Raw genomic sequence first — 13504 nt, 5'->3', positions numbered from 1 at the left:
CTTTGGGCCCAACAGATTGCTTTCAGTATTATTTTTAAAATGGCCCATATTTTTTGATATATGTTGAATATCTGAAATTTAATACAGGCTCCAGCTGAGTTTATTAACTGCAGGTTACTGGAAAAACAACAACAACAACCAACCCTGACTTTTCTCTGTTTATTATTAAAAACATTCTTTTGAATACATCTAATTTCTTCCCCTCATCCCTGCAGGGATATTGTTATCCCTCAAAAACTTTGGCAGCTAGTGATTTATCAAATAGCATAATGAAGTCAGTACTAGATCCTGAAAATCTGATTTTATTAGTAGTCAGTATCTCAAACAACTGCTCATAAATAACTACTCATAAATTAAGTCAGTTTCTTGTGTTTTTCTCTTGCAGTCATTGTTAAGTGTGATGGTATGTCCAGGAGAGGGTGTGTGTTTTGTGAGAGCAGTGGGGTTGATGTATTTGTCAAATGGGCCTTTTCTTTTGTTGTATAGCCAGCTTAGGAAACATGAAGGAGAGAGCTTTTGGAAAGATCTTACTGGTGTGTTGGTACCGCTGGAAGGAACAAAGGATAGCATGCATGTGCTGTCATTTAGCTTTGTCTCCAACTAGACCCACCCAGTTTATTAGCCAGTCCAGAAAGTCCCAATTCAAAATTTCCAAATAATAACTATTGTTAGGCCGGGCGCAGTGGCTCACACCTGTAATCCCAGCACTTTGGGAGGCTGAGGCGGGTGCATCACGAGGTCAGGAGATGGAGACCATCCTGGCTAACACTGTGAAACCCCGTCTCTACTAAAAATACAAAAAATCAGCCGGGCGTGGTGGCGTGTGCCTGTAGTCCCAGCTACTCGGGTGGCTTAGGCAGGAGAATGGTGTGAACCTGGGAGGTGGAGCTTGCAGTGAGCCAAGATTGTATGGCTGCACTCCAGCCTAGGCGACAGAGCAAGACTCTGTCTTGGGGAAAAAACAAAAACAAAAACAAAAAAGAATTATTGTTATAGCCCACATTGAGTGTTCTTATGTTTCAGGTACTTCTTAAAGAGCTTTTAGGTATTACTTCGTTTAATCTTCCCCACAGTGCTATGAAATATATATGTGTAAGATAAAGATACCTTTTTTTTTTTTTTTTTTGGAGACTGGGTCTTACTCTGTCACCCAGGCTGGGGTACAGGGGCACAATCTCAGCTCACAGCCACCTCTATTCCCCGGGTTCAAGTGATCCTCCTGCTTCAGCCTCCCAAGTAGCTGGGATTACAGGCACACACCACCACACCCAGCTAATTTTTGTAATTTTAGTAGAGACAGGGTTCTACCGTGTTGGCCAAGCTAGTCTCAAACTCCTGACCTCGGCCTCCCAAAGTGCTGGGGTTACAGGCATGAGCCACCATGCCCGGCAAAGATAACTTTTTTTTTTAGGGAAGGTTAATTGACACAATTTTTCCTGAAAACAATTTGGAACCATGTGTCAAAAATCTTAAATTCATACCTTTTCACCTAGCAAAATTTATGTCCTTATTGATCCTATAGAAACAGAAAAAGATTCAAAGATGAAGACAGTGTTATTGCAGTATTGCCAGTAGTGTTAGGATAACTTAATATCCTACTGTAGGAGACTGCTTAGACTGTGGACAGCTAAACAATCGAATATTATTATGTACTCATGGAAAATAAAGATGCTGAACTAAGTGCCTTAGGATAACACTCTGTCTGTCTCTCTCTCTCTCTCTGTGTGTGTGTGTGTGTGTGTGTGTGTGTATCCAGCCAGAGTTGTACACACAGGCAGGTTCTCATCCTAGATATCCTCAATTTTACTAACTTCTCCCTCCCTCCCTCCCTTCCTCCCTCCTTTCCTTCCTCCCTCTCTCCCTCCCTTCCTTCCCTTCTTTTTCTTCCTTCCCCGCTTCCTCCTTTCTTTTCTTTCATTGTTTTTTGGAGACAAGGTGTCGTTCTGTTGCCTGGGCTGATGTGTGGTGATGTAATCTTATCTTACTGTAGCCTCAGACTCCTAGGCCCAAGTGATCCTTCTCCCTCAGCCTCCCAAGTAGCTGGGAATACAGGTGCATGGCACCATGCCTGGCTGATTTTAAAATTTTTTGTAGAGATGGGTCTTGCTTCGTTGCCCAGGCCCATCTTGAACTCTTGAGTTCAAACAGTCCTCCCACTCAGCCTCCCAAAGTGCTAGGATTACAGGCCTGAGCCACTTCACCCAGACCAACTTTCACAATATATTGAGAGAAAGGAAAGCAGATTTCACAGTAGCGGGAAATGGTTACATTTTATTTTGTTTTTAAAGTTTATGTGTGTATTTTTACACGAGGGAAAGTCTAGAGGTATATAGGGGTGTGTGTGTGTATGTGTATGTATATGTGTATATATAGATGTGTGTGTCTTTATATACATATGTTGATGATAGTTGCCTCTGGATATGAGATTTCAGTCATTTAAAGTTTATTCTTTCTTGACTCTTTTTCATTCAGTAAACTTTTTTATTTTATTTTATTTTTATTTTTTTGAGGTGGAATCTTGCTCTGACACCGAGGCTGGAGTGCAGTGGCATGATCTCGGCTCACTGCAGCCTCTGCCTCCCAGGTTCAAGCGATTATCCTGCCTCAGCCTCCCAAGTAGCTGGGAATATAGGCGCACGCCACCACGCCCGGCTAATTTTTTGTATTTTTGGTAGAGATGGGGTTTCACCGTGTTGGCCAGGCTGGGCTCAAACTCCTGACCTCAAGTGAGACACCCGCCTCAGCCTCCCAAAGTGCTGGGATTACAGGTGTGAGTCTCCACAACCGGCCCATTCAGTAAATATTTATTGAGCTATTGCTGTGGCCAGTCATTGTATTTTCTGAAATTATTATTATTTGTACCATTAAATTTGATGTTAAGGATATTAAATTTTACAAATTTTTTCACTAAATGATTAAAATAATGACTTGGTTATTAAAGTGGTATGTTATTTGGAAAATTCATTTACTTTCAACAGTACTCATGAAAAGTACAGAATAAAATGAAATGTTAGTGTAATGTGCTGAAGCATTCAGCCAATATGCTAATAGGAGAAATGATTTTTATTTGTATGAAACAATCTCTATCCAAGGTAGCCTTCATGTGGGAGGAGAGATGTTTGCATGCTCTACATTGCTTTTATTTGACTCAGAAACAGTTTACATAGGTGAAAAGAATCGCTTTTTCATGATGAGTAGCCATAGATGCATGTTTTTACTTTTTTTTTTTTTTTTTTCAGACAACTACAAGAACAGCAACGGCAAAAGGAGCTGGAGCGGGAAAGGCTGGAGCGAGAAAGAATGGAAAGAGAAAGGTTGGAGAGAGAGAGGTTAGAAAGGGAAAGGCTGGAGAGGGAGCGACTGGAACAAGAACAGCTGGAGAGAGAGAGACAAGAACGGGAACGGCAGGAACGCCTGGAGCGGCAGGAACGCCTGGACCGGGAGAGGCAAGAAAGACAAGAACGAGAGAGGCTGGAGAGACTGGAACGGGAGAGGCAAGAAAGGGAGCGACAAGAGCAGTTAGAAAGGGAACAGCTGGAATGGGAGAGAGAGCGCAGAATATCAAGTGCTGGTAAGAAGTTTACAAACTCTTCTGTGTTCTTGTATCTGAGCTTGGATGATGTCTCTTGTGCAGTCATGTGTTAAAATATTTCACATTTCAGATGTTTGGGATTAAGCCATACAATTTGAAATTATGAAAAATATGCAGCAATTACTACTTTAACATTTTCTTTTTATTTCTCTCTGTATTGCTTTTATTGCTTGGAGACTTAAAGAAAGCTCTTGGAAATTTTTATTCTGCCATTCTAATTCTTCTAACTCCCTATAAAATGGCTATAAAGTGTAAGTGTGTTTTTATGGGAAATTTTTTTACTGGATGAACTTCAAATATATTTCCCTCATGAGATCACTTAAATTGTCTCAAATACTATAGTACTGTAGTACCATTCAGCAAGAAATTTGCTTGATCGCATTCTAAAGATTTTGGAGGAATTATTTTAGAGAAATATTCTCTAAGACTAGTTATTTAAATATGCTTTCTAGTATTATGAAAAATTAGTGAAAATTATGGAATCTGATGGAATTTACTGAAAGACATAAGGGTTAATATATGGCTGAAAGTTTGAGATATTTTAACGTTTATTAAAATTAGCATTCATTATAGGATTTAAGAATATTCCTTATGGCCTGTATAAAAAGTCTCAATGTGGTTTGATTAAATAGTGGTTGGTTGGTTGGTTTATTGTTTAAGTTAATTTATGTATTTTTAGCTATCTATTTTCTGGAGTTATGGCCAACAAAACAAAACTTTTCCACAAATTAGCATTGAATAGGAGGTTTCTCACCCTTCGTATTAAATGTTTTGCCAGCTTTACTAGTTTTGCTATTTGTTGTTTTTAAAAAAACAACTAAATTTATTCTTCTGTTTATGGTCCTAGTCATGTGATTTTAATGTCCTTTTTCTTGTGGACTAAATAAAAATTAAGACTAATAATAGCTTTTTCTTGTAAAAGAAATTAGTCAATTAAATTTATTAATCCACTTATTAGGTAAAAAGGAAACTTATTTCATCCCCTTCTGAATCTCAAAATGTATTTACAAGTTAAAATATTCTTGGGTGAAAATAGTTATTTGTGTTTGTGCCTAATTCTCTGATACTAACTGTAGTCTACATTTATACATTGTGTCTGAATGCTGGTTTTTTGGCTTCACTAGCTCCCTTTTTCTCTCTCCTTTTTTATCCTGTCTTTTGCTGCTGCTTTCCACCTTCTGTCCAGCTCCATCTTCAGACAGCTCCCTGTATAACGCTCCACTTCCTGAGTATTCCAGTTGCCAGCCTCCTTCAGCACCTCCTCCATCATACGCTAAAGTCATCTCAGCTCCAGTGTCAGATGCCACTCCTGATTATGCTGTAGTGACTGCTTTGCCACCTACTTCCACACCCCCTACACCACCACTGCGACACTCAGCGACACGTTTTGCAACATCTTTAGGTTCAGCCTTCCACCCTGTTCTTCCCCATTACGCTACAGTTCCTCGTCCTCTGAACAAAAACTCTCGACCTTCTTCTCCTGTGAACACACCCTCTTCTCAGCCTCCAGCTACGAAGCCCTGTGCCTGGTCTACTTCCAATTTTTCGCCCCTCCCTCCATCTCCTCCAATAATGATTAGCAGCCCCCCAGGCAAAGCTACTGGTCCGAGGCCTGTCCTCCCTGTTTGTGTTTCTTCTCCTGTGCCCCAAATGCCTCCATCACCAACAGCACCCAATGGGCTGGTTGACTCTGTAACATACCCAGTGTCTCCACCGCCTACCTCAGGGCCAGCAGCTCCTCCGCCGCCGCCTCCACTGCCTTCCCTCGCATCACTCTCACACTGTGGATCTCAAGCTTCTCCTCCTCCAAGCACCCCTATTGCCTCAACTCCCTCATCCAAGCCTAGTGTTCTCCCTTCTCCCTCTGCAGCTGCCCCTGCCTCTGTTGAGACTCCTCTAAACTCTGTGCTGGGAGACTCTTCTGCTTCTGAGCCAGGCTTGCAGGCAGCCTCTCAGCCGGCCGAGACTCCAGCCCAACAGGGTAAGGCTTTCATTATTGCTACTAACAGCTAATCACTTGAAAATGTTATATAGCAGCGACTTTAATTGCCTGAATGGATGGGTAGGATGGTTTTGATCGTTGAACATTTATATGCCATAATGCCATTTTTTTTAATTAAAAAAATTAAAGTGGAAAAATGTTTTTCCTGTTGGATTAATTGCATTTGGAGGAATTTCCATATTGAACTAGGTTTGGTATCTTTTATAGTATCACAGTTAAAGATGTTTTCTAGTATTTAAGAGCCCCTCATAATACATTTCTTTCTTTTTTTCTTTTTTTTTCTTTTCTTTGTTTTTTTGAGACAGAGTCTTGCTGTGTTGCCCAGGCTGGAGTAGAGTGGCACGATCTCAGCTCACTGCAACCTCTGCCTCCCGGGTTCCAGCGATTCTCCTGCCTCAGCCAGCTGAGTAGCTGGAGTTACAGGCATATACCACCACACCTGGCTAGTTTTTGTATTTTTAGTAGAAACGGGGTTTTGTCATGTTGGCCAGGCTGGTCTTGAACTCCTGACCTCATGTGATCTGCCCCCTTCGGCCTCCCAGAATTGCTGGAATTACAGGTGTGAGCCACCTCACCCAGCCAATACATTTCTTTCACTGGGAAAACTTTGCTTGACACATTGATCTACCACACAATAAATACATGATCTAAATTGTTTTCCCTCATTTTCTGGGAGACTTAGATATATTTAGTGCCCAACTGTAGTCATTAGATACGTCATCCCAGAGTTTCCTTTGGAGCAGTTCTGGTCTTGGGCCCTGTTTCCTTCTTGCCTTTCCTATATTAGATGCCCCATGTTGGACTTTCAGGGTAGGTGTCACCCTAACCCTTGGAGCATTATGACTTTGCAGGAGGAGTAGAGAGGATGGCAGGCTTCGTATATGCCCTAAAGGGTTCCAAGGTCCAAAATTACAATAAGTAGTGGCTTGAAGGGGTAATCGAGAGAGAATAGCATCCTCTGTAGTTATTCTCCCCACCCCCCACCTTATTGTTATGGTAACAGGGAAGGGAGGATGTAATCTCTAAGTGGATTATTTGTAAGTAGAAAAGGACGTGGTTCTGTAAGTAAATAAGAAGATGCTTGGCAACCCTAGTTTATAAAATATGATTTAAGGAGGACTACAGAAAGAAAACTGAAAACAAATTTGTACTTAAAGAAGCGTTGCAAGGCTTGTTATTGCTGTATATATATATATTTTTTGTTGTTGACTTACCAAATTTGCTTAAAAGGTTAGTCAGAATTCTAAGATGTTCAGTTTGGTTTCACCATGACAGTTATACTGTACAAAATGGGCACAGCCAGCCTGACAAAGTGACCTGCTGTACCTTCAGAACTCTTAACAACCCCTACAGAAGAGACAGACTATTTCTAGATGCTTCTTTTAACAATTTATGTTTTCTGCTTGTGTAACTGCTCAAGCTGAAAAAGTTAGCAATTACCACCCAGTGTGCAAAATAGCATTTTATTCGTTCTGAAAACACCCCTCTTAAACCTTAACTAAAGGAGCACCTACTATTTCAGGATTCTGTTATTAAATAAATTCTTGTTCACTCCCTTTATGATTTTATAACATTTGAACATTTCTCTTCTTGCCCCCCATTTTGTGGGATAAAACAACTCTACTTCAAATCCTATGGTATTTACTTATTTCTGAGCGTTATTTTGAGGTTTTACTTTGTACTAGTGAATTCCTTTACTTCAGTGATTCTCAGCCTTGGCTATCCATTGAATTAAATGGCTGAAGCTGGGATTTACTCCTCCTTCATGTTTTTAATACAGCCACTTTGACTGTAAACAACTAAATGTATGTGTTCATTGTTACTGAATTTACTGTCTCAACACTTAAGGTTAATGTGGATTATTTTGGGTCTGTTATTTCAAGTAGTACTAACTGCCATCCTATATACTAGTTTGTTTTTTCAGGGATGCTTACCTCTTTTCCAAATTTAGAAGTATTTATTTTGCTTATTTACCAAATCCTCATGAAAAAAAAAATCTTAATTAGATGATCTGTTGCATAGTTCTATTACTAAAGCTCTAACCTAAAGTAAGTAGTTATATATACTTGGACCTTACATTTCAGTATCTTTCAAAAACTGACCTAGACTTTTACAACTATGATAAATTGGACTCATTAAGTAAATACATGAGTCAGTTTAATTTATCATGGCATTCTGTGTACCTTCCCACATAAAATAATATCACCCAGTGCTGTTGTTGATGGTCTTACTTAACATTTCTCTCTCTCAGGCATTGTCTTGGGACCACTTGCACCTCCACCTCCTCCACCACTCCCACCAGGGCCTGCACAGGCTTCAGTAGCCCTCCCTCCTCCCCCAGGGCCCCCTCCACCTCCTCCACTCCCATCCACTGGGCCTCCGCCGCCCCCTCCTCCCCCTCCTCTCCCTAATCAAGTACCCCCTCCTCCACCACCACCTCCTGCCCCACCCCTCCCTGCATCTGGATTCTTTTTGGCATCCATGTCAGAAGACAATCGCCCTTTAACTGGACTTGCAGCTGCAATTGCCGGAGCAAAACTTAGGAAAGTGTCACGGGTAAATACCTTTCTGAAAAATTTTTTTTAATATGTCTTATTCTTCCTAAATACCTAAAATGTTGAATTTATTGTATTCTAATTTTATGAACTGTTATGAACTTCATTGATTTAAAAAATTGAAATAATTTACCTGGGCGCGATGGCTCATACCTGTATAATCCCTGCACTTTGGGAGGCTGGGGTGGGCCAATCATCTGAGGTCAGGAGTTCAAGACCAGGCTGGCCAACATGATAAAACCCTATCTCACTAAAAATACACAACTTAGCCAGGTGTGTATAATGCCTATAATCCCAGCTGCTCAGGCGGCTGAGGCAGAAGAATCGCTTCAACCTGGGAGGTGGAGGTTGCAGTGAGCCAAGATCGTGCCACTGTACTCTAGCCTGGGTGACAGAGTGAGACTTCGTCTCAAAAAATAAATAAAAATTAAAAATTGATATAATTTAAATTTTTATAGTGAAGTTGTAAGAATAGTATAGATAATTTCTATAAATTCATCACCTACATTCACCCATTAACATTTTACCAGTATTTGCCTTTTTATTGCTTCTTTGGATATGTTTCCTTCTTTACACATGCACTTTTTTTTTTTTCCCTTTTGAGACGGAGTTTCACTCTTGTTATCCAGACCGGAGTGCAATGGCGCGATCTCAGCTCACTGCAACCTCCACCTCCCAGGTTCAAGTGATTCTGCCTCAGCCTCCTGAGTAGCTGGGATTACAGGCACCCACCACCATGCTCAGCTAATTTTTGTATTTTTAGTAGAGATAGGGTTTCACGATGTTGACCAGACTGGTCTTGAAATCCTGACCTCAGGTGATCCACCCGCCTCAGCCTCCCACAGTGCCGGGATTACAGGTGTGAGCCATCGCACCCGGCCTATACATGCACTTTTGTTTGAATGATTTGAGAGTAACTCAGAGACACAAGCTTCTATTTTCCTAAGTACCTCAGTGTGAATTTTATAAGAACGAGGACATTTACCTGCATAACCAGTAGTATAATTATCAAAATCAGGAAAGTTAACATTGATAGAATACTGTAATCTACAAATGTATTATTCAAATTTCATCTATAGTCCAATGACATCTTTAGTGACAGTTTTTTTCCTAGTGCAAGATCATTTATTGCATTTAGTTATAATGTCCCTTTGATATACTTTATGACAGTTCCTTTATCTTTCATAATACTGGCATTTTTGAAGACTGTAGGGCAGTTATTTTGCCTGTTATCCTTCAGTTTGGCTTTTCTCATCTTTTCTCATTTTCCTCATCAGAGGAGAAATCTGATTTTTCCTCAAGATTAGATTCAAGTTATGCAGGGGTTGTTTTAGCAGGAATATTATCAAAGCAAAGTCATGCCCTTTTCATGGCAGCACAGGAAGAGATACATGATACTGTTTTGTTGCATTCTTGGTGATAAGTAGTTTTGATAAACTCTTGTTGATATATAAAGTCAATGCTAAGAATCTTGGTTCTTAAAGCATAAAAAATAATACTTAGGTTTTTTAAAATTAATGCTGATGTTTCCTTCTGTTTTAGATGTAATATATTAATAAAAATATGGTTGTCTAACATAGGAGTTGATTATGTCTGTATATTTTCATTAAGATGGAGGATACCTCTTTCCCAAGTGGAGGGAATGCTATTGGTGTGAACTCGGCCTCATCTAAAACAGATACAGGCCGTGGAAATGGACCCCTTCCTTTAGGGGGTAGTGGTTTAATGGAAGAAATGAGTGCCCTGCTGGCCAGGAGGTAAGGAATTTCATTATAATGGACATGCCCAGAATTGAGAGGATTTTAATTTTATTCCAAATACAACTAACTAGATGCACTTCTTTCCTCATAGAGAAGTAGTTTTTATATTGAATCAGATAATATTTTTAAAAATCGGATTTGCCTTCTTTGTAGGAGAAGAATTGCTGAAAAGGGATCAACAATAGAAACAGAACAAAAAGAGGACAAAGGTGTAAGTTAATAAAGATAGTCTACCATACCTTAAAATATGGAATTCAAGCACAGCTTATTCAGGAAATAGTGTCAGCATTTATTTAATTTGGGCTTAATTAGTTTGAACTTATATTTGCTAATTTTTAACTATGCATGTGAAGTGGCTTGTTTTGACTGTTATTTATAAATTTTTAATGGCAGTCTTAGTAAAATGAGTTGAATATGTAGAGTTTAATACTGTTCCTTAAATGAGTGAACGACATTTCACTACTTTATCTCTTAGAATCTCAGTTCCCTTGCATTAATTTAAAAGGAAGTAATTCGCCTAAATTCATATGTTTTCCTTAGGAGCTCGATGGTTATTGGCTGTGCCCCTTAAGAATGTAACCTTCATGCCCTCCTCCCTGATTCAGCTGGGCAAACTCTGCTTTGTCTGTGCTGTATATTGGTGTGCAACAAATAATATGTTCCGCCTGCTCCATTTGGCCACCTTAGATGCCGTTCCTCAAATCTGTCTCTTGTGTCTGGCTTTGTAGCATTGGCTAGTGAAAGTTCTCAGGGAGAACACATGAGGAAAGGAGCTGTGGGGAGGGTCGAAGGAGGGGGAGGTGGTTGAAGACAGGAGAAGAAAGTCTAAGCTGCAATGAAAGGGAGAGAAGACCGATGAAAGAGAAAGTGGGGAGTGGCAGAAAGAATATTAGAAGTGGACGTGTAAAACACTAAATGTATATAGCAACAGGGGACTGGTAGATGTGATATTAATATATATCTGTATATTTAGGAAGATTCAGAGCCTGTAACTTCTAAGGCCTCTTCAACAAGTACACCTGGTAAGTTCAAGATAAATATTTTAACCTTTATAAACTTTCTCTAAATATTAATACTCCCCAGTTAAAAATTCCCCCTTTCCCCATGTTTGGACCAAGTGACTGGACACTAAAGTGCCAGAGTTCTTTGTTCACACCCGAAAACATTAACTTTCTTCCTCCTGGAAGCTGCTGTTACTTTCTTGAGGTTACTTACTAAAACAAGGAAAATATTAATGTACCATTAGGTGACGAGAGTATTTTTCATAATTGTTTTTCTAGAGGTAAAAATAAAGTGAGCATGTTAGTTAGTACTGCAGTCTGCTTCAGAACATTCTCAAATTGAGAAGGATGTCCTAGCCATTCATTTGGGTGATATTGATAATTAAGGGAATAAAGTTTCTGATTTGTAAACTTAAAAAGTCTCCTTAAAATTCTGGGGAAGTGTTCTTGAATTCAGTGAAATTTCTGACATTGAGAATTCTTGAGCATCCAGTAAATCACCTAGAATATTAACAAAGTATATTTCACTAGAGGTACTTGATGAGTACTGTATCCAAGATGAGAATGCGAACTCATTACATGTTCACATGTTATTTCCTCATATTTGATTAAAGACTAAGGGCTGGACTATCTATTGAACTCCTTATCTATTCTGGAATGAAACGACATAAATAAACTTGATGAGTTAATGTCTAGAGTGGTCCATAGGAAACCATTATAGAGAAATGCTTATATTCCTACAGTTTTGATTTAAAGACAACCAGCTGCATCTACAATTCCCTTTTTAATTTTCATTTTTAAAATTTTTTTGAGATGGGGTCTCACTCTGTTGCCCAGGCTGGAGTGCAATGGTGCGATCTTAGCTCACCGCAACCTCCACCTCCTGGGCTCAAGTGATCCTCCCACCTTAGCCCCCCAACCCCCTAAGTAGCTGGGGCCACAGGCACATGGCACCACTCCTGGCTAATTGTTTGCATTTTTGGTAGAGACAGGGTTTCACCATGTTGCCCAGGCTGGTCTCAAACTCCTGAGCTCAAATGATCCACCTGTCTCAGTCTCCCAAGTTCTAGGATTACAGGCGTGAGCCACAGTGCGCCACGTAGAATTCCTTTTTTTTTTTTTTTTAAGTACTTCTGAAGTTTTTGTTTTTGTGATTGTAATCCATCTTTTCACCACCCCCCCCATTCCTCATTCTTATCATTAAATAGTGACTCTTCAGTAGGCTGATTGCTGTACCATAATTAACATCATGGCTTTGTTTTCTCTCTGAATAGGACTCAGTTTATGTTATTTTCATTAAAAATTCACTGGTTTGTGACCCACTTATTTTAGCTTTATCCTTCTTTCTGTAAGCCAAAATTAATTGTGTATACTCTCATTAGTACCGCATAGATGTTGTAAACCCGAACCATACTTTAGGGTCACAGAACCTTTAGAATATGATGAGAGCTACAGATCCTCTTTCCAGGGAGGAAAATTGTATTTTTATTCAGATTTGTTCATAATTTCAGAATGTTCATGAATTTCTTGAAGGTTATCCATGGACTCCAAGTTAAAAATTCCTTATCTAATGTATAACCCCTTATATAAAGTATGAAAAACTAAGGCACAGGTTTTGTGTGGGTGTCATATATATAAAATCAAAAAGGGCAGGGCCTCTTTTGTCACTTGTTTCATTCCGTTTTTAAACTGACGTGTCAGGCACCTGAAGTGAAAGGTACAGGTCCTAAGCCCAAAAAAACTCATGGTCCAGCTGGGAAGATGAGACACTCAGGTGTGAAGTTAACCTTTTACAACCACTTGTTGGATACTAAGTAATGTGTCAAAGAGGGAGGGAATGACATATATTAGTCACCTGAGTCATCTTTGTAGAGAAAAGTGACTTATTATTCCTTGAAGAGTATTTAGTTTGGCTGAAAGTGAGGGAAGGTGTGATATTTCAGGATGTAAGTATAGCATGAGCAAGGTATGGAGTTGGAGATGAGCAAAGAGAGATTAGGAAATAGGAAATAGACTAGAACAGGGAATCTTTTTGAGGAGTATTGTAGGGAAAAGGTTGAAAATATGAGTTAGAAACAAAAATGTTGAGAGCCTTTTATAAAATTATCAAGAGTTTAGACTTTATCCTGCAAGTACTGAGTTCAGTGGACATTTAATCCACTGAAACTATTTGAGGCACATTAAAATGGCACTTGTGGTTTTCCCATTGAAACTAGGGAGGATTGAGATAGGCAGACCAATTAGGAAGCTCTATATGCATGCCAGTAAAGATCCTCTGAAGGGAACCCAGCCTTGCCCCTCCTGAAACACACCCGAGCTCCTTAGAGAGAAGAGGCCCTCGCTTCTCAGCTTCCGCAGGGCCAGCTGAACCAGATGAGCCCTTTTAAGACTAAAAGATGGTTCTGGTTTGGCTGATTGAGAAAGGACCTCAGCCAGCTGTTAAAAGGTAGCACTTGCTACATCTTAGCCACTTTGGAATTACTCCGTCATCCTTCCACCTGCCTCCTCCTTAGTGACAGGGTCCGATGACCGTTCCTCTCCCTGTCCAGGTGTCCCTCAGTTTCATTCAGGACTTCCCTCTTTTCACCTGCTGG

At 39.8% G+C, this 13504-nt stretch overlaps 1 protein-coding gene across 7 annotated transcripts in view; it reads left to right on the top strand.

The window, feature by feature from the left end:
• The window catches only part of ENAH (ENAH actin regulator), a 167255-nt gene that overhangs the window by 131099 nt on the left and 22652 nt on the right, over positions 1 to 13504 (top strand). For 3 of the 7 annotated variants that reach the window (XM_063613370.1, XM_063613367.1, XM_063613369.1), the window contains 6 exons: positions 3240 to 3571; positions 5463 to 5573; positions 7846 to 8150; positions 9761 to 9906; positions 10063 to 10120; positions 10883 to 10931. In XM_063613370.1, coding sequence (XP_063469440.1) covers positions 3240 to 3571; positions 5463 to 5573; positions 7846 to 8150; positions 9761 to 9906; positions 10063 to 10120; positions 10883 to 10931 — 1001 coding nt within the window. Of the gene's footprint in view, positions 1 to 3239; positions 3572 to 4778; positions 5574 to 7845; positions 8151 to 9760; positions 9907 to 10062; positions 10121 to 10882; positions 10932 to 13504 lie in introns of all 7 variants that reach the window. The other 4 variants (XM_063613366.1, XM_063613365.1, XM_055234307.2 and 1 more) reach the window with 2 other exon arrangements.

The sequence above is a fragment of the Symphalangus syndactylus genome, chromosome 19 (genome assembly GCF_028878055.3).
Source record: "Symphalangus syndactylus isolate Jambi chromosome 19, NHGRI_mSymSyn1-v2.1_pri, whole genome shotgun sequence".
NCBI lineage: Eukaryota > Metazoa > Chordata > Mammalia > Primates > Hylobatidae > Symphalangus > Symphalangus syndactylus.
Note: the sequence above shows the minus strand (reverse complement) of the source record. Positions and strands in the feature narration are given on the sequence as shown.